Source organism: Molothrus aeneus, chromosome 1 (genome assembly GCF_037042795.1).
Source record: "Molothrus aeneus isolate 106 chromosome 1, BPBGC_Maene_1.0, whole genome shotgun sequence".
NCBI lineage: Eukaryota > Metazoa > Chordata > Aves > Passeriformes > Icteridae > Molothrus > Molothrus aeneus.
Genome location: NC_089646.1, coordinates 54,309,983 through 54,335,505, shown reverse-complemented (window position 1 = coordinate 54,335,505; position 25,523 = coordinate 54,309,983). Strand labels below are relative to the sequence as shown.

General features: G+C 40.5%; 1 protein-coding gene across 3 annotated transcripts in view; it reads left to right on the top strand.

Annotated features, from left to right (window-relative positions):
• The first annotated feature begins 5,426 nt into the window (after positions 1-5,426).
• The window catches only part of CDK13 (cyclin dependent kinase 13), a 44,659-nt gene continuing 24,562 nt past the window's right edge, over positions 5,427-25,523 (top strand). For all 3 annotated transcript variants that reach the window (XM_066557272.1, XM_066557280.1, XM_066557262.1), the window contains exons 1-5: positions 5,427-6,619; positions 16,304-16,909; positions 20,017-20,184; positions 20,456-20,595; positions 22,487-22,657. In XM_066557272.1, the coding sequence (XP_066413369.1) occupies positions 5,427-6,619; positions 16,304-16,909; positions 20,017-20,184; positions 20,456-20,595; positions 22,487-22,657 (2,278 nt within the window). The remainder of the gene's footprint in view (positions 6,620-16,303; positions 16,910-20,016; positions 20,185-20,455; positions 20,596-22,486; positions 22,658-25,523) is intronic.

Below are 25,523 nucleotides of genomic sequence, written 5' to 3'. Positions count from 1 at the left end.
TTTGTGTAGGGAGCTATTGTGGCTTCAATCAAGTCACAGACCTTTTTCTAGGGACCAGGCATTTGGTGTCAAATCCAAAGTAGGCTCTCACATGAAGGTGCTCCCTAAGGTGGTTCAGCATGCTTGTGTGAGTAAAGGTCTTGGTACACTTAAGTAGGGCTCAGTCAGCAGAGGAAATGCATACTGAGTTAAGAAACAAGGTGATTGTTCTGAATCTTTGTGAACTTGGTAGTTAAAAATCTGGAAAGTCCTCTGTGCTCTGAGTTTTTGCAGGACAGCATACACCTTTCCATCCATGGCTAAAACTGCTTCAGCAATGGATCAAATTGCTAAACAATTCAACCACTTAAATTCTAGCCTGATGGCTTTGGGAAGCATAAATAGATTGCTTCCCCAAATGAATTGGAGTGAGTGGCAACTGTCTCTCATCAACAGGCAATTAACCTGTTTCAAAAGAGACTGGGCTTAAAAGCCAAAAAGCTTTGATTGACTGTTTGTAACTGCCTGCAAGAGCTCTGTCTCTTAGGGCAAATAGTCCTTCCTTCTAGGTATTTATTTCCTTTCACAGAATCACAGGATGGCCTGGCTTGGAAGGAAGCTTAAAGATCACGTAGCTCCAGCCTGCCCACCATGGGCAGGGACACTTTTCCTAGCCTCTAACTAAATTCATAGAGCACTGTGATTTCCTGTCTGTGTTACACTAGACAAGTTATGCTCTGCCAGTCTACTCTGAAACGGAGATTTCTGTTCACTGATGATCTTTATAGCTTTTTCTGCTCCTGTTGTGAATTCATTTTTCTCTGAATAAGAATGATCACAACAGACAGAGACTCAGGGGTCTAACAGTGACTTAAAGACAGCATTAATCTTTCTCAGCTCTTTAAGTGTATGGGTTGTATTTGACATTTCACTGGTAAGTCCACTTGTGTCCTGACCAGCCAATACACAAGTCTTTATCCTTCTCTGGTCTTTTTCCAACAGCTGAGTTCCCAGATCATTGCAACATTCTTCTTGTTGAGAAGAACAAACATGGATATAGTTATTTAGTCAGTTTTTCCACAGGGCCTTGGGAAACATGACTCTAGTCAATAAACAATCTTAGGACAAGATTCAAATACAGTTGCAGCAACGAAATAGCAGAGGTAGTATCAAAAACTACAGCAGACTACACAAGACAGTATATGTAGACATCAGACTGTTTTTCTAAAATGGTTAGAAGACATGTGAAAGCATACAGTCTTCTAAGACTTCCATATTTATCAAAAAAACCAACCAAACAACAGCAAAAGAAAAAAACAAGCTAGAAATTTGAATTCCTCTGTGGCTTGGGAGAAATTGCTCTTGCAGGATAAAAAAAACTTGCAGGTTGATGCTGGAAGATTGAAAACAAAACTTCAAAGAACTCTAGTTACCTGTTACTGCTTGGGAGAAGGAGGAAACCAGACACCTTCCCCCCTCAAAAAAACCCAAACCAAAACCAAACCAAACCAACCAACCAACCAAACAACAACAAAGAAACACCAAACAAAAAAAAAAACAAAACCAACCAAACAAAAAAAACAAACAAAAAAACCCCCCAATCAGCCAAAACCATCCTTAAGAAGAAATGCCTACCAAGTCAACAAACAAGCCCCGAGGAATTCTGCTGAAAATGATCTTCAAACTACTGAAGACTTTACCTATCTCTTTTTATTTTGATGGGTTGACAGTTTGTTCTGCATAAGAAGAATATTGCTAAGGTCTTATTACACATGGTGGCACAGACAGAACACAGAAACATTTTTAAAAAAGAAGAAAGTACAACAAAAGCCTTAACAAAAAAAGAAGTGGTACCATTGTCTGTGACATGTAGCACAGCCTCCTCCTTACCTGGGACCAGCTCAGCATCTATTTGTACCAATTGTGTTACACTAAGGATGGTGAACAGGTGGGAACAGAACAGAACAGTCAGAACAGACTTAATGTGCTTAATGTGCAGATACAGCAAAGTATTTGAATGAAAAATAGAATATGAGTTGAGGGGTTTTTTTTTCCTTAAATAAAATTAAATTACCTAAGTGTTAGTCTAAGTTTCCTCCATGGGATGATTGGTAGGGAAGTGCTTTTCCAAAGGCTCTGTTTCTAGAACTGGCATGAAAATACTTTTGGAGATGATAGTATTTTGGCTGCAACTTTCCAGGTGTGTTTTTCTGTAGTGTTTAGCAATGTTTTCACCTGCTAACCATATAGTAATACCTTGCAAGATATGAGATCCCTGCAACCAACATTCCTACGGCACGAGGTTTCAGTTTGTGTGGAACAACCATCTTTAGGAGAGTACTGGTTCTCACACCCTTGCACGTGCCACTGCCAAAACCTAATCTGGAGCTCCTCTCCCTACTATATGCTCTTCCACGCTAAGCCTTGTGGAAATAAGCTGTAATGCATCTTGAATTTTCTGGCTCTTTGTGAATCCAACAATTGACACTATGCCATCAATGTCTTCAATGCTTCTGAAAGATTTTATTCTCTGTAAGGAATCTGTTCCAGGTCTGCTTTATTTTGTCAGGAATATATGGATAGGTTTCCACTGTCAATTCCTATGCTGCCATCACCTGTCAGCTGACATGATTGCTGTTGGCACATCCCCCTACAACCTGGTGTAGCTCATTTCCAGGCAGAGCAAACTTGCTGTCATTTGCAGCTTAGCTTCTAGTTAAGCTTCTCTGACAAGTCATGAGGCTTGCTCCAGATGCAGAAACACCAGCACTCTACTGCTAATGACACAGCTCTTTCAAATAACATATCCCTCATCCAGAAATGCCAGGTAATGCTTGGGAATAAATTAGAAATTGCATCCTGTGTTGCTTTGTCCAGATCTGCCCTGGGAAATTATCCTCAGTCTCTACAGCTGCTCTGTGATGTAGGGTGTTTGGCTTTCTGGGTTTTGTTTTTGTTTTTTCCCAAAGTGCCAGAGGCCTGACGGCACATTGGCTTTGCTGAGTGTGCTGCAGCAGCCCTAGAGAACCTTCTCATGGTTGCTGAATATTCACATACAAGGTAAGCAGAAAAGGACGTCAGGAAAGCTGAGAGCAGCCTCCAGACCACTAGGGAAAGATAAGTTATTCCCCAACAGCACAGTATTTCCATAGGGCACAGCATGCTGATAAAACACCCCAATTTCACAAAGTGTGAATGCAGTCACTGCCTAGGTTAGAGTAACCCTTCTTGAACAGGGACCTTCTCTCCTGAAATGGCAGGTGGGCCAGCACATCAGGCTTTTTCCTTCACATTCCTATGGCACATCGTTAGAAAATAGAAAACAAACAACTTGGTTGTTCCCCAAGTAATTCACACCTTAAGAGGAAGCCTGAAGGAAAGTGCAGGTGCCTCTGTGTATGTGTGTGTACAACTAGAGAAATACGCCATGAATGCTTTGATGACGTTTGGAAGAAATGCGAGTTGGAACAGAGAGGTAAAAGGTGAATTACTGAACACACTTGTGAAAGAAGATTTGCTGGGTAGCAGATGACACCCGGGACTTGGACAGGCAGAATATTTTTGCTTGGGTTTAGAAAAGGGGAGGAAAGAGTGATTTTAAGGAGCTGAAATACAACAGTGAAAAACAGGTGGGTTCCTTTGTTTTGGTCTTTTTTTGTGTGTTTTACAAACAAATGTAACCAGTATGTATATAAGCTAGCTAAAAACAATCAGATAGCAAGGTGGCCAGAAAGGAAAGACAATATATTCTGTTTTTAAAGTGCTCACAACATTCAAGATGGTATAGCAGATGTGCCTAATAGAAGAGAGTCAGTCAGCCTGAGAAGCCAAATTGAGGCACTCAGCAGTTGCAGCTCCAGTCATGAAATTCAATAAAACCATGAAAAGGCAACTGGACAGAGTAGGCAGGAAAAAGGAAGAAAAAAAATCGGAGTCTTTCATTAGCGCATGAAATCAGAAAGCTTGGAGGGAAACTTAAAATAGCCTAAGTTTCCTTAGTTGTACTTAGTTTCAGTAGTGCAGAACAGCAAGAAAAAAAAAAAAGAAAAAAGAAAAAATAAGTACTTTCATGAAGCAGAGAAGTGGCTTCACTGTTTCAGAGTAACGCAAGTGTTTTATCTGAAGAGGTTTTCTCTCACGCCCCCAGTCGATAACCAAGATCTACGTACAATAAAAGCAGGGAAAACCGTATGGGGACCGGCGATTTTCGTACACCACCTCCCAGAGCCTGAGGCGGCGCCCGCACTGCTTCAGCTCACAGAACGGGCGAGGTGGGCAGCTACTACGGTGGGTCATCTGGTCCATCCTCCTCCAACAAGCGGGGTCATCCTAGAGCACACTACACAGGAATGCGTCCAGACGGCTTTGGAGCACCTCCAGTGAGGGACACTCCACACCCTCTCTGGGCAGCCTATTTTGGTGCTCGGTCACCCACACAGTAAAAAACTTCTTCCTCGTATTCAGGTGGAACTTCCTGTGCATCAGTTTCTGCCCGTTGCCTCCAGAGAGCACAGGGAGAGAGACAAGGCGGGTACCCGGCGGGCCAAGAACCTCGAGGTCGGGCCTCACTCTCGCTCCCCGCACCGCGCCGGACGCCATCTTTGGTCCCCTGACGCGGAACAGCCACTGCCCGCGGGACCCGCGGCGCAGTTACTGCGAGAGGGGCAGTTACCGCGAGAGGCACGGGGACGAAGGGAAGGGCCGATGAAGTCTCGCGAGAGCGGGGCGACTCTCGGGCATGCGGGCGAAGGCGGCAGCGCCGCGCCCGATTGGCGGGGCGCGTTCCCCCTCCCCCGCCTGCTTTCGGCGTTGCGCATGCGCCGCGCGCCGCCGGGCCGTGTCCGTGTCCCCCCCCCCCCCCGGTGCGTGTGTCACCCGCGCGCGGCGGCGCTGAGGCCGCGAGAGTGCTCCTGGGCACCGGCGGCGCGGGAGCGGCCCCGATACGTGCGGACCCGCCGGGCAGGAGAACCGGGATCGGAGCCGCGGAGGGCCCTGGATACTTCGCCCGGAGGCGGCCCGGCCTGGCCTGACCCGACCCAGCCTCCCTGCCGGGAGCGGCTGAGGGAAGAAGTGGAGGAGGCCCGCGCCCCATGCCCGTGTCCCTGCGCGGCGGCGCCCGCGGCCCAGAATGAAGTGAGGAGGAGCCGCCGCCGCTAGGAGACACTTCCGTTTTGCGGGAGAGGCCGCGCCGGCCTGTGGGACGCTGCCGGTGCCGCTCCGCCGCCGCCGCATCGGGCAGCGCCCCCAGCCCCGGCCTCAGCCCGACCCCGTATGTATTGGTGCGGCCCCATGTGAGGCGGGCGGTGCGGGAGCGAGCGAGGCCCCGGCGCGGCCCGCGGGTGTCCGTCCCGGTACGTGTGCGCGGCGCCGCCGGGTCCCCATGGCGCCCTGAGCGCGACGGTGGCGGCGGGTTCCCTGGGCCGCGCCCTCGGCCGTGAGCGAGCTCGATGCCGAGCACCTCGGACGCGGCGGCCGGCGGGAGCGGGGGCAGCCGGGGCTGGGGCAGCGGCGGTGGCGGCAGCACGGCGGTGGAGGCGGCGGCCGACAAGAAGCGGCTGCACCACCGGAGACGGAAGCGCTTCGCGGCCCAGCCGCAGCCGCCGCCGCCGGCCCCGCACCCGCTGCTGTTCCCATTGCTGCAGCCGCCGCTTCTGCAGCCCCCGCTGCTGCAGCCGCCGCTGCCGCCACAGTCCCTGCTCTTCCTGGCGGCCACCGGCGCCTCCTCCTGTTGCGGGGACGGCGGGGAGCGGAAGCGGCCGCGAGGCAAGCGGCGCTCGGGCTCCCGGCACAAGCGGCGGCGGGGCCGCGGCGGCGGCGGCGGGGGCACCCAGGAAGCGGAGAAGCGGCGCGGTAGCGGCGGGTTGAGCACGCTGGTGGAGGAATACGACGACGTGAGCTCCCAGTCCGAGGGACTGTTGGGCAGCGGCGCGGCCGGCGGGGGCAGCGGTGGGGGCAGCCCGGGCTCCTCCTCGGGCGGTGGGACCCAGCGGCAGCGGGGCGAGGCGGAGCGAAGCGGCCGGTCCCGTCGGGAGCACCGCAGCAGCAGCGGGCGCTCCAAGGAGCGGCACCGAGAGCATCGCCGGCGAGGAGAGGAAAAGACGCAGCAGGAGGGGACGGCGGCACCGGGCCGCGGGGCATCCGAGCCCTCTTCGTCCTCCAAATCCCGCAGCCGCCACAACCACACTGGGAGCCAAGACCGGGAGGGACTCAAGAGCAGCAGCGGCTGTGGCAGCGACAGCCGCAGAAAGGGCTCCCTCCCCTCGCCCAGCAGCAGCAGGAAAGACCGGGAGAGCAAATCGCACCGGAGCCGGACTAAAGCGGCTAAAGAGCCACCGTCGGCGTACAAGGACCCTCCGAAAGCTTACCGGGACGACAAGCTCGAGCCCAAGGCGTACCGGCGGCAGCGCTCGTCGCCCAGCCCCGGCCGGGATGACAGCCCTCCTCTGCACCGCTCCTCGCAGAGCCAGCGCAGCCGCAAGTCGCTCAGCCCGGTGGGCGCCCGCTCGCCACTCAGCCCCTACAGCCGACGCCGATCCCCCAGCTACAGCCGGCACAGCTCGTACGAGCGCGGCGGGGATGTGTCGCCCAGCCCCTACAGCAGCTGGCGCCGGTCGCGAAGCCCCTACAGCCCCGTTATCCGGTAAGTCCGGGCCCGGGGGCGAAGGCGGGATGGGTTGGGGGCCCGCTGTGTGGAGGAGGGGAGTAATGACTGGGGCAGGAATGCAGGAGAGGCCAGAGAGGTTTGCATCCAGCAGCAATCCCTCTCTCTTGTCCTTTTGCTGCCAGAAAGCTGGGGTGAGGGGCAGGGGAGAGGGAGAAGTACAAAGATCTTCCCGTCCTGTCTCTCGGGGAGAAAGGGAGACGCGAGTGCCTGTAACACTTCGTGGCTGGTTTCTCTTCGTGGGAGACCACCTGGCTGGAAAAAGGCTTTTACATGTTAAAAGATATGAGAACATTTTCAAATGAGAGTGACTGAAAGAAGATGGTCCTTTGAGGACAGGTTTTCTAAAAGACCAATTTTGATTTTTAAATCTTTGCTTACAAAGTACAGACGTTCTGGTACATTTTTATGTATTCTGTTCTTGGGTAAAATAGGATGCATATTGAATATATCTGGGTTTGGTTTAATTTCTGCTAATCTAAAGAGAAAACCAGCTGACAGGCAATTTGTGTTTACAAGTGTTTTCTTGCTCTTTTTAGAGGTCTATAGAAGGATTTGGGGTGTCTGTTTTGCCAGAAAATTGAGTCAGTCTCATGTTTTGATAAATTGTCTTGAACTTTGCATAAGCTATGAAAAACATAAGCTCTTTACCTGATAAGGTTATGCATGTGTATATAATTAATGCATGCTTGCAGAGAATTTTTCTTCAGTTTTAGTGGGAACTCAGGGTGTAAAGATCAGCATTGCATGAGATCTTGAATTTTATGTGGAGAGGAAGTGTGGGCTGTATCTTTCTCATCAGATGCAAACCATGTTGTGGAATTAAAGCTCTTCAGAATATTTTAACCTGCAGAAAAGTGCACTGGAACTTTAAAAGTATTTGCTTAGTATGTGTTTATAACTGAAGATTTTTATTTCCTGTATTGGAATCTTACTATTGCCTTGTTGTTTGTAGAGCTGCTTAAATTCATGTCTGGATTTCAGTTTTAAAGGTATCCAGCAATGTGTTGTTCCACTGGCAAGAATTTTGTTTACAAGGCATTACCTGGTGGTTTGTCTGAGAACTGTTCTCTGGTGTTTTTGATAAGCACTTTATGTTGATCACCATTTGGGGTGTCCTGTGGGGTATCCAGGGAACATGATAAAGCTGTTCCGTGTTTCATTGAGCTCTTGGTAGAGTCTGCTGTCCTGGGTGTGCATTAAATGCTGTTTAAAGAGCAAAGTAACAAAGCTGTGTCCTACTTTGTTCAGAGAGATAGAGCCAAAGCACTGTGGGGTAAGAATAGTGATTGTCTAAAGGTGTGGTTGTATGGAATAATTTTGTAAGCAGTAGGGTGTTCCAAGAAGAAAACACTGTAATTGCTCTGAAAACATCATGCTGTTCTTCTGTGAGATTCTGTTACAATTGGTTAAAATACACTTTGAAAATTATTTGCCTAATAGCACAACAGCAATATTATGTGCATGCCCTAGGAATCAGACTATTTTCTGTAGTTGCTTATATCCTGGAATAAGAAAGCTAATAATGATGCACAGAATTATGCATTTGAGGTTTGCATTTAGGACTAACCAGATTGACAGCCCAGTTAAGTTCAGGGTTCTGTATGCACTGACTAATTGGGCTGTAGTAGAGTTTTGTAGGAGTGTTCTTTTTCTGTTGGTAGTGAGCCTGTGATTTGAAGCACAAAAGTTTGAATCTCTTGATTTTGGTATTCACTCTGCAGTGAGTAAGGCTTTCTTGAGCCTGCAGATCTGTTTCTAGAAGTTAGCTTTGTGACTTCTCGCCTTTCTTCCTCCCTCCAGTTGAATTGTAATTTGCGTTCAGTTTTTAACTGCTTACAGACAAATGCAGACTGTCAGGCGTTCAGGAGAGGAATTGGAATGGCTGAGTGAAAAGGAGAGGTTTCTATATGTAGAAAGGTCTGTCCTAATGGGGCATTCATTGCAAAAATGTCACAGAAAACAAAGAGACCTTATAGTGTGAAGATAAATTGTTAATAATGTTTACCTGTTGTGGAGAAATGAAAGCCAGTGGTTTTTCCTTCCACACAGCTATCGATCATAATGTATATTGCAATGGCAGTGGGGGAATAGAAAGGTAGAGGTTTATACTTTTTTTTTTAACCATTCAAAACTATGTCATAATCACTTTTTTGCTTGACTGTGTAGTACTACAGCCAAAATGCTGAACATTTTGCTGTCCTCTTTGCTAATGATACAGTGGCTTTAGACTTGAGAGAGTATTACAGTTTCATGAAGGCAATGCCTTCTTACAGCACCTGTGTCCTTCATGTGGATGACTTAAAGGCTTAATTCTGGGCTTGTATCCAGCTGTAATGATGTCCAGATAGCAGGGACTTTTTATGTGACTGAGTATTTCAGCCTGCAAGTCTTTTTGCTCTTTTTGTTTTATGTCTCATCTATGTGTCTTCTCTAATGTTATGTAAATTACCCTGTTATTTTGGTATGTAGAAAATTATTACAAAGCAGTTCTAGCATGCTTGGAAAGCCTGTGTGTTTAATGGTGATTTTTTAAATCTAGGTGTCTGAGCTGCTTAGGGAGAAACTTCTAGTAAACAGCTGAAGGGAAACAAGTGAAGTCAACTTTGCTAGTTTGAAGCAGCAAAGTTGTTGTGAGGTTTGAATTGCAGTACTGACTTAGCTGGTTTTAGGTGATGTTGTTTGGCTGTGGGTTCTAAGGAGAAGCAAAGACACTGGATATGTGTTCCATACTTGGTGATTACTCTTTAAATGATAGACTAATTACTTTTTCCATTGTAATAGCTGGGAAAGTTTGTGTTTTGGATGAACTGATTGACCTGTATTCACTTGTTGGACAAAATTTCTTTACTTGTTGCTGGTGGATTTGTATTACTCTTATTTTCTTGTGGATGGGGTAACACAACAGTTCTAAAGTAGCACGTGCATATTTTCAAAATGGAAATTTTTCCAAAAGTATGAGGTATTTATTTCTCTACTGGTAAAATGACTGGATTAAATTAAAAATTCTCAACCAAACCCCATGGTTGACAAAAGAAGCAGACACAGTCTCTTGCTTCGTACAATTTCATGCTAAACTAGTTTCCAGAGAACTTTTTTGTAACTTGAGTCTGGTCATATGTTATGTGATCACACATTTAAATCAGTTAGCAGTATAGATGAGTAATTGCATTTTTCCAAATTTGGATACACCTACCCATCTGCTTAGATAAAAGTAAGTGGGTGGGGCACTACTAGATAGTGCTACTATGTGCATAGATGTTGCTTATAGAAAAGATACAAGATTTATTTTTATTTTGGTACTGGAGTAATCTCAGTCTGTATTGGTTACCTAGTCTGTAGTAGTGAGGCTCTGCAGAATATGGGTCATTTATGTGCAAAATCGCAAGTGTAGGGAAAACAGTAAAATACATATTCAGCTAGTAAATGGAGAAGCTGTGGTCCCATACAATGATAGGAAAATTACTTCAGTTCAAGTAATTCTACTACTTTTGAATTTAAAGGATTAAGAGAGTTTGACCCCCCCTTGATTAGTAAAGATAGATTAAAAAAAAATGAGTTAAAGCTCTCTAATTTTGGTTAGTAAAACTGTATTTTGCAGAATTTAAAATGGACCACTCTAGGTTTTCACTGTTTTGAGTAGCTAATTTTTCCAGTGTGCATTGCTGCCTTTGCCTTTTGCTCATGTGCCTTTCCTTTTTCCTTGTTGCTGGTGCTTCTTTCCTTAATTGAAAAAAAAATTTAATTTGAAAATTTAACTTCAAATGTGCTTGAACACAGATTTTGAGTTGACTTGACCTTTTGCTAGTTGATTTCTTTGTAGAACAAGTTCTCATGTGATAATAGAGGGGTTTAAAGCAGGCTCAAGAAACAAATAAAAGCCTAGCTCAGAGTTTTCCAGTATGTATTAGAGACCCTTTTAAAGACTTACCTTTAGTTTGAATCAGTAAGGCAGGTTATGTAGTCTTCATGTACAAAGCAGCTGAGTAGGAGGTTGGTTGCAGAGCTGCATAGAATGTAACCTTGAACTAGGGGCTAGAGAAAATAAAATTAATGAATAAGGTATCAAGTGAAAGAATACTATTACTGTAATGGCTTAAAGAAATGAACTATATGTTTGCCTGCTGGACCAACATGGAAAAGCTATAGTATGAGCTAAAGTGTTTTGTCAAGGTGGTTTATGTTACCAAGGGGTTGTAAATGTCTTGAAAGGTCTGTTGTGAAGCCAGTTGATTAAATTTAGGTCTCTCTTCTCAAATACACTTGCTGCGCAGGGAAGGATGGCAGTGCTTAGTCAGTAGTCCAGCATTACCTCTGGGTTAAAGAAAGACATGGGCTACAGTGGTTGTTTTAACCTCCTTTGGACTGTTAGGTTTCTTCGTTTTGCCTTTATATTCTCATAAATCCCTTTGTGTTATGCATTGTTAAAAGTTACTGACAAAGTTAGTTCCCTTGTTCAGCTCACAGACCCTTACAAAATTGTTTGCACTTAGGTAACATGTAGCTGGCCACCAGCATGATGGATTAAGCTTGCTCTTAAAGCAGTTAAGAAGAAAAGAGGTTTTCAAGTTTAGAAACATGAGAAGATAAGACATGATTGTACTGATTTGTCAATAAAATGTAACTTTTTCTTGTATTGAGGGGGTACTGAAAGGGACGGAATGAAACACCTAAAAATGTAGCATGGCAAGAAAAACCATGTAAGCTGAATGAATGAAATGTATTCCTGGAAATCTGACGTAGGTAACAGTTTTCTTTCCTCTCGGGTTTTAAATATCAAGACAGTAAAAATTAGTACTCTAAGCTACTATTTGGAATTCTTTCATTTTCTGCTCGAGAATGTAAGTGGTATTATATCAGTAGACTTTTTTTCTTTGTTAAATTAATCAGTAAATTTATTAGAGATCCCGTGAAGTGCAATAAAATGTTGCCTGTCAGGAAGGAGAAACATTGTAACAGTTTTGAAAACTGTAATTCAAAACGTTTTGATCTCTTAAGCAGTTTTTTCTAAACTGGCTAAGTCCATTGTATGAAGCAAAGAAACAATGAGTACCTGTTTGTTTTATGAAATGTTGGGTACTAGGCAAAACCAAAAAATTGAAAGACAGAACCGTGATACCTAAATCAACCTTTGTTTTTTTTCCCTTTCATCTTTGAGGGCACTATTTTTCTTGGCCTGAAAAATGGAGTTTTGGTTTCAGGGTGGCTTCCTTACTAGTGCTTTCTCCCTCTATGGCTTTCTTTAAATATGTCTCCTATATGGTTTGTAGAGAATATCTTAATGTTTTTGCTTGTTTGTTTGTTTTGCCTTTTATTTTATAGCTATAGCTAAAATGTAATTTCTTCCATGTCCCTTTGCAGCTAGTTTAGTTGTGCAAACTTATAGTCTCCAGGCACATAAGTTTTCTATTTTTTTTGTCATCACCCTCTATATATAAAAACACACTGACATCTGTATATGGCTCAGAAAGGATTTTACAAGTGTCATGAAGTGTGGCAGTTGTCCTCTCTGTAGGGATCTACACTTGTGTGAAGTGAATTCAAGATGCTGAAAGAAGACTATTAATGGCTTAAGTGGCAAAGGTACCCTAAAATGGGGCAGAACTTGTGGGTGCAAACAGGGAGAAGCATCGAAGGAAAGTTACCTTCTTAATAACTTAGGCTTCTTATTAGCCTCTCCCCTTGTGTGTTAACAACACATGCTGGTGCTTCAGTTTAAGAGAGTGAAATGTGGCCTTTAGGTTTAGTAAACTTCCTGATCTCTCCTTACTTCAGGAAGAGAAATTTGAATTGCATTGTTCAATGTATTTGCTTTTTGCATTGCAAGTCTGTGCAGTTGCAGCCATCGTTCTTTTGCTCCTTTTTACTGCGTTAAAAACAGGCTGCTGACTACATCTGAATCAGTTGGTGTCGAGTGTCAGATAAGGCATTTTACATGTATGTGTATGCATGCACACACATTTAATAGAGACCTGCTGGAAGATTTAGACTATACTTCAGATGTCTCTCCTGGTGTGTTTTCAGGGTCTCACTAGGTAGTCAGTGTCCCATTAACTGGCAGACACTGGCTGTTGTGCAAGTGCATTTCTATGCTTCTGTGACTTCATCTTTTATGTCAAATGTTAGGTCTGAACAGAGTGAGCTGGCTGGTTTTATTATGTATTAGGCAATATTTTTCCACTCTGAGTGCTGTATAAGATTTGAGGAAAAGCTTGTAAATGTGTCCATATTTTTGGACACATTTTTATAGGTGAAAGCTAGTACATAACTTGTTTAGTCTTTTGGGACTTCTGAACTACACAGATGAAAGAAAGTGATAGTTGAGTGTTTAGAAAGGCCATTAAGCTTATGAAAACAGCAGGTGTTATCATTGTAACTTGAATAATTAGCACTTAGACAAATATGCTTTTTACTTAAAATTCAGGATTTGTCAGTTTGGTTGAAAATGCTTTTGCATTAATAATTAATGCTTTTGCTGTATTCTCTAGGGTCTACCTCAGTGGTTCAGGTACAGGAAGGGATTCTTGCTAAGGTTTCTGGGCTGCTAAAGGTACCATATATAGGTAATATAATAGTTTTTCTGACATAAATAATGAAAAGTTTTTGGAAAATTTAAACCAGTGCAGTGTTATAACCGCTGTTATAATCAGTCAACATATTTCATAACTAGACTGCTATCATTTTGATCCACTATTAAGGGCTGTAATAGGTACTGGGATTGAAGGTTAACTATTTGTGTGCATGCACATCTGCTGTCTCCCACATGAATGCAGTTCTGACATGGAAAAGTTGTGTAGTTGTCATGTGGAGTGTGAAACCCATGATGGATGATGGTTTGGTTTGGTTTTTTTTCAGCTGAGCTTGCATAAATTCATGTCCATGGCCCAAACTCTCTTGACTAGTATTGGTAAAGTACACACATCAATCCACTGTCAATTCTTACTTGTTTTTGAAATACAGAAGTGTAGGTCATTTTTGCCCTACGTTTTCAAAACTGCCACTTCCTCACTGAGTTATGGTAGCTGAATCAGATGATGAAATTAGTTGTCATTGATTTGAACAGATTTTTTTTCATTTTATCCTTAGTAGTGAGCTAAACAAACCTGGTTTTTTTTTGGTGCCAAAGTGGAACAGAACCAGTCTTAGAATCAGGCACAGTATCTCACCAACTGTGTTGTTTTAGGCTGCTACTTCTCTTTTCTAGTGCATGTGAAATTACGTCTGTATTTGTTAGTTACGTGATTACTTTCTTTGTTAGGTATAAATCAAAATGAACAAGAAACCCCATATCATCCTTACGAAGGAAGTAGGGCTCATTTTGAGACCTTTAAGGGTGTGTTTTAATTTTAGTACAGGTTGCAATGATATACTTGGGATGGAGGTTATGTTCTACAGGTAATTGGAGAGAGTCAGTCTGAAATAGCTGATTTATAAACAAGATGTGCAAGGAAATTTTTTCCAAGACAGGTCAGTGACATCCTTGCAAATGATGCACCATTTATAGAAGTCAGTTTAGGACTAACGGGGACTCTTAGCTTGTGCTTGATGCTGGAGAAATGCAATGATACTGATTCCAGGGCGGGTGCAAATCTGCAGCAGTAACACCTCTGTTTGAGATCTACAGTAATTCCTCGCGAAGAGAGCTCTGGTATAGCATTTGAAGTGCATGTATTTTTTAGACCCTTTTTCTTCCTGCTACATTGTTTTAACTCTGTATAATGGAACTTTGTACCTTTTTAGTCTTACTCCTGTTTGGCCAAGCCTCTGAATATATTCTGTGGGATTTAGCACTTAGATCTTCAAAATAATGAGAAAAATTACTTCAGCAGCAGGATTCATAATGAAGAAAGAGTTTTCAGTGGAATTTTTTTGCCCAATATTATTATTTCATTTGGTGTTTATTAGACATGAACATTAATATCTCTTTACTGAGTAAACCAAACGTTATATTTTGGTTGAAAATTGTTAGAAGAGAATTGTGAGGCTTTTTTCAGTTAAAGTGTAAAAAACTTTTAGGATTATTATTATTATTGCTATCTGTTATTGTGACCCTGCTGTGCCAGAAAATCCTATAAAACCTGCTTCCTGGTGTATAATTGAACTGTGCTAGTTTCCAAGAGTTATCTTCATCTGGGATTTTATTTTATTTTATTTTTTTTTTTTTTCATTCATGAGTCTCTAGCCCTTTGGATCAATTTCACCTGTAGAAGTTTGAAGCTTGTGCTATACGATATAGTGTGCATACACATTGTTTCAGTCACTTTTTGATTTATCTGAGTGACTTTTTATTGGGTAAGAGTTCCTGCATTATAAAAGGACAAGAGTGTAAATTTAGAAATTAGTCAATATTGCACACAAAAGAAACGTTATTGTATTAGATTAAATATTTGTTTAGTTGAAGCATTGTGATGTAATTTTGTGTGTTGATAATTAAAACTGAATTGATTTAATTGTCAGTAAAATTAAATTTGGTGTGGGATGGGTAGTCCTGATCATAGGGATTGTAGCTGGCATTCTTTTGGTTTATTTATTGGGTTACTTTTTTTTTGTTGGTTTGGTCTGGGTTTGTTGTTTCCTTTTCTTTTAGCAACCTCCATACATTGGTGTGCTATCTTTTGAACTCTGAAATTCTTGTATCTTCAGTAAGTTTTATTTTTGCTATTTCTTGATACTTTTTTCTTTGTTCACCTGATGAAGACTGGGTGTTTTTAATCCTGAGTATGCTTTTTCCTCCAAATAAGGAAAATAGATTTCCATCAAACTTTAATCAAGAAAATACTTGTAAATCTGATGAATATCCTTGTTATTCTTGGTATGGTAAAATGGATGAAAACCCCTACATTTAATTTACTTTATTTCATAACATTGCTATGTGGTTGCTTTGATTTTTTTCTTTTTTTCTTCTTTCTGTTAGTGTTTGCATTCAGATGCAGTTATAGCATAGTCCCATTTGTGGGTTATGTTTGCTTGTCAATAACTGTAACAAATGTTGGGTACTTGGGCTTTTTCAGAGCTGGGGAGGTTGTTTGTTTTGGTTCTTTTTGAAGTTGTACAATTAGATTTCAGAAAAGGAAAGTTGTCTTTCAGTCGGCTACATTGCAGCCTTTAGTATTCAATTTTTTTCTTTAGTGTTCCGTTTTTTTCTCAGTTAATGAATTTTGATATTTATGGAAGTGAAAATTCAGACATTCCTACAATTAAAAACAGTGTTGCTTAGATTTCTCTTGTCCTGTGTAATTTTAATTTCATTTTGTTGAGTTCTGACTATGTATTCAGTTGAATTTTTCTCAAGTACTGTATATATTAAAGGTGTTTGTACAAGTTGCATACATTAAGATTTTCTTTAAGGAGAAAAATGTCTCTTAAGTAGTGAGGCGAGCAGAACATTTCTTGCCTTTTATAAGTATTGTATTTTGTAGTTCTGTGAGATGAGAAACTACGTATGAGAATTTTCATGTCTTCTAACAGGAGGGTGTAGAATCTTGATTGGTTAACTATAGAATTTTTTTTTTAATGCATGGTCTTTCCTACTTCATAGATTTCTGTTTATTCTATTATCATGGTGATAAGAGTTGATTTAAAAAATGTAATTTGTCAAAAAAGTAGATGTGCTGGGAAAGCAGCTAGACTTCTTTTGGGTAAATCTTTACTTTTTTGAAACAGGAGATCAGCAAAATCTCGAAGCAGAAGTCCATATTCATCAAGGCACTCCAGGTCTCGTAGCAGACACAGATTGTCTAGATCCAGAAGTCGTCATTCAAGTATTTCTCCTAGTACATTGACTCTGAAGAGTAGCCTGGCTGCTGAGCTGAACAAAAACAAGAAAGCAAGAGCTGCTGAGGCAGCCAAAGCTAGTGCAAAAGCTTCCAATACTTCAACACCTACTAAGGGAAACACTGATGCTGCTGTAAGTGCACCTCAGGTGAACAATGTTAAAGACCTGAAGAAAATCAAAACGGAGCATACACCTTCTCCTACCAGTAGTGCAAATCTGAAAAACGACAAGGCAAAAACAAAGGTCTCACTTCCTGAAACAAAAGCAGAAAATAATTTAATTGCAGACAAAACTACCAAACAGAAGCCTGCAGCAGTAAAAGAGAATAAATTGACTGTTGTGAAGCAGCAACCGGTCCCCGTAAAAGAGAAAAGCAAACCAAGTACACCAAGTGTAGTAGCCAAGGAGAAGGATCGAATTGTTGCACTACCGACCTCCACACTACCACCCTTGCCTTTGCCTCCCACGCTGCCTGAAGATAAAGAAACTGATAGGTGAGTTGTGACAGAGATCTGCTTTTGGGATTGTTTGTTCCTTTTTATAATGGTTGTTGTTGTTTCCTTTGGAAAATAAATATAAAACTATATGCCAGGTCAGGCTAATGCATTATTTAATTTGTTCTTGCTCTTCAGCTGTTTGACTGGTGACTGTTAATGAACTGGAGGAATTTGATCTTAAAAATAACTTTAGTTCTTGAAAAAAGAAGAATTTGGTCTAAGAAGAATCTTTCTATAAAAAGTCTTGTAAAGAATTCAGTAGCAATATGAGAAAATTATTTAGCTGGGGTTCGAAGAAAAGATTCTCTTCCCTTTGCAAGGCAATTGTTTTATAGTAGGGTGTTATTTTAGTGTAATTTATTTCAAACATCAATATTACTTTGAGTATGTATAATGGAAATGAGGTTCTTGGCTTGCCATTTGTGCTAATTTTGAAGTGTAAAAATTGGTCTGTAGTGAAGATATTAATTTCTGTGTCCCAAGTGTCATATGAATTTAGACTATGATAAGTCTGTTTGTAGTCCTAACAGAGAATCTCTGCTGTGATTTTTGGGTTTTTTGGGGTTGTTTTGTTTTGTTTTGCTGAAGGTGCTACATGCCTCTCACATGTATGCAAGAAATCACTTCACAAGTAAGACAGAAATTTTTAGCTAGAGGTGAAAATGTTTCTTATGTGTTGGCTAGTAATTTAAGTTTGTATTAAACATTAAGGCTGCATGGAAGCCTTGGGAAATAAATGCAACCTAACATAGTATTAGATAATTATATATTATTTTTTAGTTGTAAGAAAGAGTTTCTTGCCCTTCAGCATTAAACTCTAGCAAATGTAATAATGGTGTAGCGCATGTATGATTACCTTTACATTTGTGACAAAGCCATCCTCTCCAGGTAAATGAGAATCTTGATACTGTGAGCAAGATTTACTGTTTTATCTAAAAACTAGTCTATGTAGTTTAACTAAATATTGCTGGCATTGAAATATTAATTGCAACAACATGAAATGAGATTTCATTTGAAGCTGGATGATTGCTTCTGATATTATCTGTTTTAAGTTAGCTAGGCTGAGGAGTTAAGCTACAATTGAGCAGTGGTTCTTTCATTCTCCTTTCAAAGTGGGCTCATTCTCCTTTCAAAACCAAAAGCTGCATTAGAAAGATTAATGAGGAGTAATTGAAAGTCTTTTATGCTTTGCTTAGTTTTGCCTGTAGGATGTTATAAACTTTGGATCAGAAATTATAAGTAATGATAAAGTTTAAGTCATCAAAGGAAAAAGATCAATGTTTTTAATTGAACAGAGGCGGAGGAGGGCAAAGGTATTTAACTTGGGCTGTAGGTTACTGTGGGGAAATTGTGTCAACAAAGAAAGTTGGAGCTCGATGCTATGCAGAACTGTCTGGTTCCTTCAGTAAGAATCTCATAAACTCACAAATAAGCAACCTAAGGGAACATCAGTGTTGCTACCCAGCAGTGCAGGTTAGCTGAAAGGGAAAATTGCCCTGGTCATTAATGAAAAAGAAGCTGCTCTTGGCTGCCTCTATTTTCATGTGCTACTTTTAAAATCTGTGTCAGAACCTTTCATATGTTAGGCTTTCACTCATATTGAAAATTCTGGGGAAAAATTATGAGAGAAATACTATTATATAAACTTCAAAATAAGAGTTTTTTATTGCCATGACAGTTACATGCACTGCACTAAGGTGGTTTATTCTTTATAGCATATTAACCATTATATTTGTGATGAGGGCAGTCTATGCTTCCTTGTGATGCTTCTTTAAAATGGGGCAGTGGCAGTTTAGGAAGCGGTAAAAGGACATCAAAGGGTTCAGTTGTGACAGAGAAGCATAGACATATGCAATACACTGGAATTCTCTATTTGAATATATAAGGACTACTTATTGCAAGAAAAGTAAGAAAAAAATGTATGCATTCTGTATTGTGTGAGTTGGCAATATGTTTCCATTTATAGAAGTTCCTGCTTTATCTACGAAACTAAGCAGGTAAGAAGTTGTTGAAAAGCTGTCACAGAGAAGGATGAATAGTACCATTTGGCAAATGCAGCTAACTTGGTAAATGTCCCCTCAAAGCATGACTTAAGTTTTATTGATACGGTGATGGAAATTGAAAGAGTGAATATTGTGTGAGTGTCCCATAGGAGAGAAATAATTATGTAATTATAAAAAGTTTAGAGACGATCATGGCTTTAAAATTACTGGATATGCAGTAGCTGAACAAATCTAGCTAAACTAAAAGAAGTTGTGGTAAAATTGAGCCATGTACTTAAGAAAAAAAAAAATCCTGCAGCAGTTATGATTCCCCATTAGAATGGTAAGAGCATTTCTAAGATCACTGTGTAATTGTTAAAAGATGCTGTACGTGTGTTTGGGGATTTTTCTCAAGACAGAGATGAACAGTATCTGTTACCTAATTATGATTGGTTAAAAATCAGTCAGATATCAGTAACCCATGTCAGAAAATCATTGTCATTATTTTCATCTGGTATTTTTTTTTCTCACTTGATATGCATGCTGATCACTAGACATGTGTTGAATCTGGGGTGTTTCAGCAGATGCATGCAATTACAATTTGTAAGTGAGGTGATGTGGACAGGCTTGTAATGCCTGGCAGTGTTAATGTAAGCATGAAGCTCATTAGCTGTGATGACCAATTTTAGAGACAACTGGGTTAGTCAGATCTTCTCTCTTATATGGGAAGTCAGAGTACAGTTTTTACCACTGTACTTTTGATGTCCGGCAGCACCTGAGCTCTAAATATTTGTAATAGTCTAGGCCATAAGCTTGGAAAGAAGCTCATGTGGCAGAAGAGGTCTGGCCTGGTAAGGCTTATTGTGTCATCTTACCTCAGCTTTCACCAGGAAGGTCTGCTTTCACAGTTCTGTGGAATTTTGGTTGTTAACTGTGCATCTTCCAAAGAGCTATTTGAGTCATTTATCCAAGTCCTGCAAATTTTAAAAGCAGATTTCAAATGTTGGTGCATTCACAGTCTAGAATATATTATTTTTTGAAAAATAATTCTAATAAGTTTTGCCTTTATGCTAATATTCTACTATCTTCAACTTATTAGCAAAACAATGTTTTTTTTAATAGTTTGAGAGAAAATCTTTCAGTGAAGTCAGTTAAAGAAACAGAGAAGAAACTTCGCCATCTGCTTGCAGACTTGCCTCTTCCACCTGAGCTGCCTGGAGGAGCTGAGGTACCCAAAAGTCCTGAAGAAAAGAAACCAGCAGTTCAGTTACATAGCAAGAGAAGACCAAAGTATGTTTATTAAACTTTTTTTTAAAAGCTTATTAAGCAAGTAAGAAATAATAATAGTTTCTTTAAAATTTGTTCTTGTCGAAAGAGTTCTGCTTTTTGACATTTTTAATATTAATGTGGCTTGACTCAAACTGCATGGTTTATTGCCACTTAATTAATAGTAGTAAGACAGTTAACTAATAATGTCTCAATTAGTGTTGAGAGTGTCTTCAAAGTTAAGACAATGTATAGACACACTAGCTGTATTCTTAAAATATTTGTTGCTTTGTAGAATATGTGGACCACGACATGGTGAAACAAAAGAAAAAGAAATAGACTGGGGAAAGCGCTGTGTGGATAAATTTGATATCATCGGTATTATTGGTGAAGGCACTTATGGGCAAGTTTACAAAGCCAAAGATAAAGATACAGGTAAGTTCAAAAAAGATAAATGTAGTTTTACAATTTTAAGTGAATAGGATGGTTTTGGTTTTTGTTTTATATTGAGTAAAATTTGTGGTATTCTGTCCTCTTATGTTTTGAAGTTTTTTAGTTATTGGTGTGTTCAGTTTTAAGTTTAGCATTTGTCTAAATCAGAAATTATTGTTTGCTGCATTGGAAAATCATTTCTCTGCAAAGCTGTGGCTGAAATGTAGCTGAATAGTCCTAAATTCTGATTCTTAGTTTTTGAGTTTTGATGGTCTCGATAAAGTTGAACTAGTAAAGAAGAGAGGCTAAAGACAGGCTGGCAAACTGTAATGAGGTTTGTAAAGGGATGTAACTGTGAAAGAAGCTATGCATAAAATTGGGTCATGGTTGTTTGTACTCCAGTAGTCACTAGTTCATAGTAGGAAGAGAATCTGCTTCTGTGCAACACAGCCGTGAAGAGTTGCACAAGGGGTATTCTTGCAATATAACTGACTTTACAATAGTCAGATTCTTTTTTAATTTCATATTAAAATATTGCTGAGATGAGTGAGCAGTCACCACTAGGATACATAATATTGTCACTACTTCTAAATAGATTATCCAAATTCCTTATATATGCTGTATGCTGTGTGATTGTTTTGTGATTAGTTAGTAGTTCTTTCCATGATTGCTTACCCTTCTGGCTTATTTGTGCATGCTTTCAATGCTGGACCATTTTCTACTTCAGCAGTAACTGGATCCCATTGGAGCACATACCAGCCTCAGTTCCTTCTTTCTGATCGCCAGAAGAATAAGCAGTGTGATTATAATTCCTTCTTTATTCTTTACCTGTCCTTGTGTCAGTTCAGCTTTAGTTCTAACTGAACTGTCACAGATTTTTGCCTCTACCTTGAGAACTTTTGCAAATCATTGTTAGGATCTCCTGAGATACTCTTCCTTGCATATTTGCATTTTAGTCCTTTCATAACCATATTGCCTTTTTGGCAAACTTCAGGTTATTTGTGCATCACAGTCATCTCTTAACCTCCCCTCCCATAGAAGTTGTCGCTTTCTGCATTGAAGGTGTCTGTACAGATACAGCAAGCAAATCTGTTAGCTTTGGATTCAAATCCTGTGTGGAGAGTGGCATTATGGCCTTTGAGATACCTTAGAAGAAGCTGTGTAATGGGCTTTCAGAGCAAGTGGATGTGGTGTCTTGCTGGAATATGATCTATTGTGAGTGTATCGTGTAAGTTAGTGTAGGGTAAGTACTTTTTAGAACTAACACAGATACCCGGGCTGTCAGTAAACTTCCCAGACACAGCAATAAATTTCAAGAACAAAATGATTGAACTAGCATGTATGGTCTGTAGACATCCTCCATCATGAGTAGATCACGCTCCTGCCATTTTGTAGACTCCAGTTTGATCCAGCCCACCCTGCAGTAAAATAGTTAGGGAAAATCTCCTCACTGTAAAAATGGCAGTGCCACTTGTGCTTGTAGAAAGTATACTGATGAATTTGAGGACTCTTTAGTCATCTGCCTCATACCTTGAGCTGCGTAGTATTTCTGGCTAGATACATGCATTCTGACCAGTGGTAATGCAGTATTAAGAAATCCAGAGCAGTCACAGGCCTCTGTCTCTAAAGCTGCTGCTGATAATCGCTCTTTACTGGTTGACATGGAATATTGGGATATGTGAGTGAGTAGTGCAGGAGGAAGGAGGATAGCCGTTATAGTGTGTGTAGCTGAAAATTCTCATTTGTAGTTTTGCTTCTGTATGTGATGCTGATTTCTGTTCAGCATAGTGTTTGATGCAAGCATCAGGGTTGTGAACAACAAATATACAAATCAATACTAAATCCCATGGTTTGGTTGCTAATCTTAATGGCTTTTATTTAAATTTTCTCTTAGGGGAAATGGTAGCACTGAAGAAAGTACGACTGGATAATGAAAAGGAAGGGTTTCCAATTACAGCTATTCGAGAGATTAAGATTCTTCGACAGCTTAATCATCAAAGCATTATCAACATGAAGGAAATAGTGACGGATAAAGAAGATGCTTTAGACTTCAAGAAGGACAAAGGTATGTATGCTAACAGGGCTTGCTCTTTCTGGACCTGTTCTTAATGTGATAGTCTGCTATGCTGGATTAAAAGTTATGATTCATTAAAAATATGTTTGCAAATTGTGATGCTTGATGAGGGATTTTAGTTTTGATTTAAATACTATAAGAAGTTGTTTATTTATCTCAGCTATGCATTTTGCTTATAGAACATTTTCTGCCAATATTTTGTGGGATAAAAAAAGGTATTGCTTGATTGTGGTTTTGCTGTGGAAGAGCAGATGTTTGAGTCCTTGATACCCATGGATTAGGGAGGCCAGCAATAATAGGAAGCTCTTAATTGTGAGCTTTTCTTAACCTTTTATTTTTTTAGTACTTTCTCACACCATTTAGAGTATAGTAGGTTGAATGTTGAAGAGATTTTTTTAATTTTAGGCCTCAGTTTTATATTAATTGTTCTTCAGTTATTTTCTTGATGATTAGGCACATGTGTTTTGTGGGCTAGAAGAAGAGTAAATTAAAAGTATGAAAAGCAAGACTTGTACAGTGGTAGTGTTTTTCCCCAAAGAGAAGCCATGCAGACTTATACTCTTGGTTCCTTCAGTTTTAAGTCTGTTTTGTTTGAATTGTTTCAACCTCCTTAGTCTAGAGATTCAAGCAAACAGAGTGAAAATCATGCAGTGTTATTGCTTGGTACCTCTGATACCAGAGTGGTATTTTGCCCCTAGAGGCATTTCATTTTAGGTCTAAGTGTTACAAACCTATCATTTTGGACCTATTTTAGTGTCCTGTGGGCAATTTGTTACATAGTCTGGCTTAAAATGTTTGGAATGTGGTACCTGTCGTTCTTCCCTGCTCTCCCTCCTTGAGTCTCTATACAGCATGCCCAGCAGCAGTGCAGATAGAAAATGCTGTGTGTACTGCATGGCCAGCTGAAACAATACCAGGTGATATGATCATTCAGAAGGTGGATATGAAGCAGGAATTCGTTTGGGTTTTTTTCCTAGCATCTTTGGAGAGTATAATACCTTGAAGTATGTACAGCACTGACATGCTTAAAAGTGGGAAGTATCTAGCAAGAGTTTCTCAAGAGTTGTGCAGGTTCAGCGGTCAGGCCCCACTCAAAATCCTGACAGTCTGCAACATCCAGTTTAGTCTTTGTATGAGAATCTTGCACTAAGTTTTAATTAGGTGTAACCTACTTGGGTAATGAGACCACACTGAGTATTGACTAAATACATAATGACTCATTAATGAATTTTCTTTCTTTCTGTTTAGTGTTGTGTTTAGAATTGAATAGTAAATTTCAATTTTTTTTTGTCCAAGTCTGTGTTTGTGCTTTTGATATTATTTCTGATTTAATTTCTTGGGTTTTTTTAACAGTATACAGTACATTTTCTGAAAATGTACAAGGGCAGGGGTTTCTCTGGAGAAGAATTCTGTTCTATTCTGCTAGAATAGAATTAATTTCTGATAGTTGACTAAGTTCTGATAGCTTCTTGAAAACATTAGCAGGACAATGAGACTGCTGTTAAAACTTCTCTGTGAAAATAAGGAAGTTGTGGGGTTTTTTTCAGGCACTGTATTCCGTATTTCTCTAATGAGTAGTTCATTGTGAGTTAGGGATTTATAGCTGAGTTGTGGCCAAATTGTAGTCTGTGCAGAGAATGAATGCAAGTGGGAGGAAGTTTGGTCATTTTCACAGTAAATTGTTGCAAATACAAAAGTAGGTTGCTTAACAAGGAACCATTAGAAAAGTGGTAGTGATATCTTACAAGAGGCAGAGGTTAGAGTAAAAGCAGGGTGTTTTGCCTATACGATGAACATGCTTATGCTTAATGTATAATACGTGTTTACCATAGCTTTGAAATATGACTTGGAAAACCCTGCTGATACCGCACTTAGAAGAGTAGGGAATAAGAACATTTTGCTATCACATGTTTTTCTAGTTATTATGAGTGAAGTTAATTTTGTTTCTAAGGCTGTGTATCATATCCTGACATAGTACTCATCTGCTTTTTCACTTAAGGGAGTGTGGGGTTTTTTTTTTTTTTTTGGTTGGATCTCAGTAGTTTAATATACAGTACATTCAGTTTTCTGACAATAATGTAAGTGTTGGGCCCACTTTACAGTACTTGATTTAAGGATACTAAGATAGTAACGTTGCACTGCAAGCCAGCAATAGCTTGGCTTGTGCAATTTTTTCCTGATATTTTCAGCTGCCTTACGTGTTTTTAAGTGGCACACTCAAAAGTCTGGAAGAGAGAGGATTACTTGTTCCCCATATTAAAGCTTGTCTCAATATTTTCAACAAAGAAAATGGAAGAAATTATATCTGTGTTGTATCTTGGCCAGCTTGGACTATAAATTTAAAGACATGAACAGCTTTGATAGATAGTTTTGGGTTATTCTTTCTCTACTAACCATTCGCAAAAGAAGTGTAACACATTGGAGCAGTGTGTTACAAATTTTCTAAGTTCATTTCCCTCCATCAGTGGAAGTCAGCACCTTAGGCAGCATAATTGTTTGTATAAATTGGGTATATACAAAACAGAGTGGGTGATACATGGGTCTGTCTGCTGAGGATCAGAAGTTGTTCACTTTGCAATCTTCTTTATACGTGAGATGTGGTTTATGATGAAGTTGGAGAACGGCATTACTGATTACTGGTTAGTAATGTAACATCTTGATTCTCAGGCACAATCCTGATAGATAAAACGTATGTTAGGTGTGGCCACAAGGTGTATTCATTTTATATGTTACTTGTGTGGGCTTTTCTCACCTACCTATCATTCAGAGGCAGATAGGTGAACACCCAAACTTAATGATGGGAGCTTGTGACTCTGAGGTTGTATTCAGTCTTTTGTGTGTTGAGCCACCTTATCAG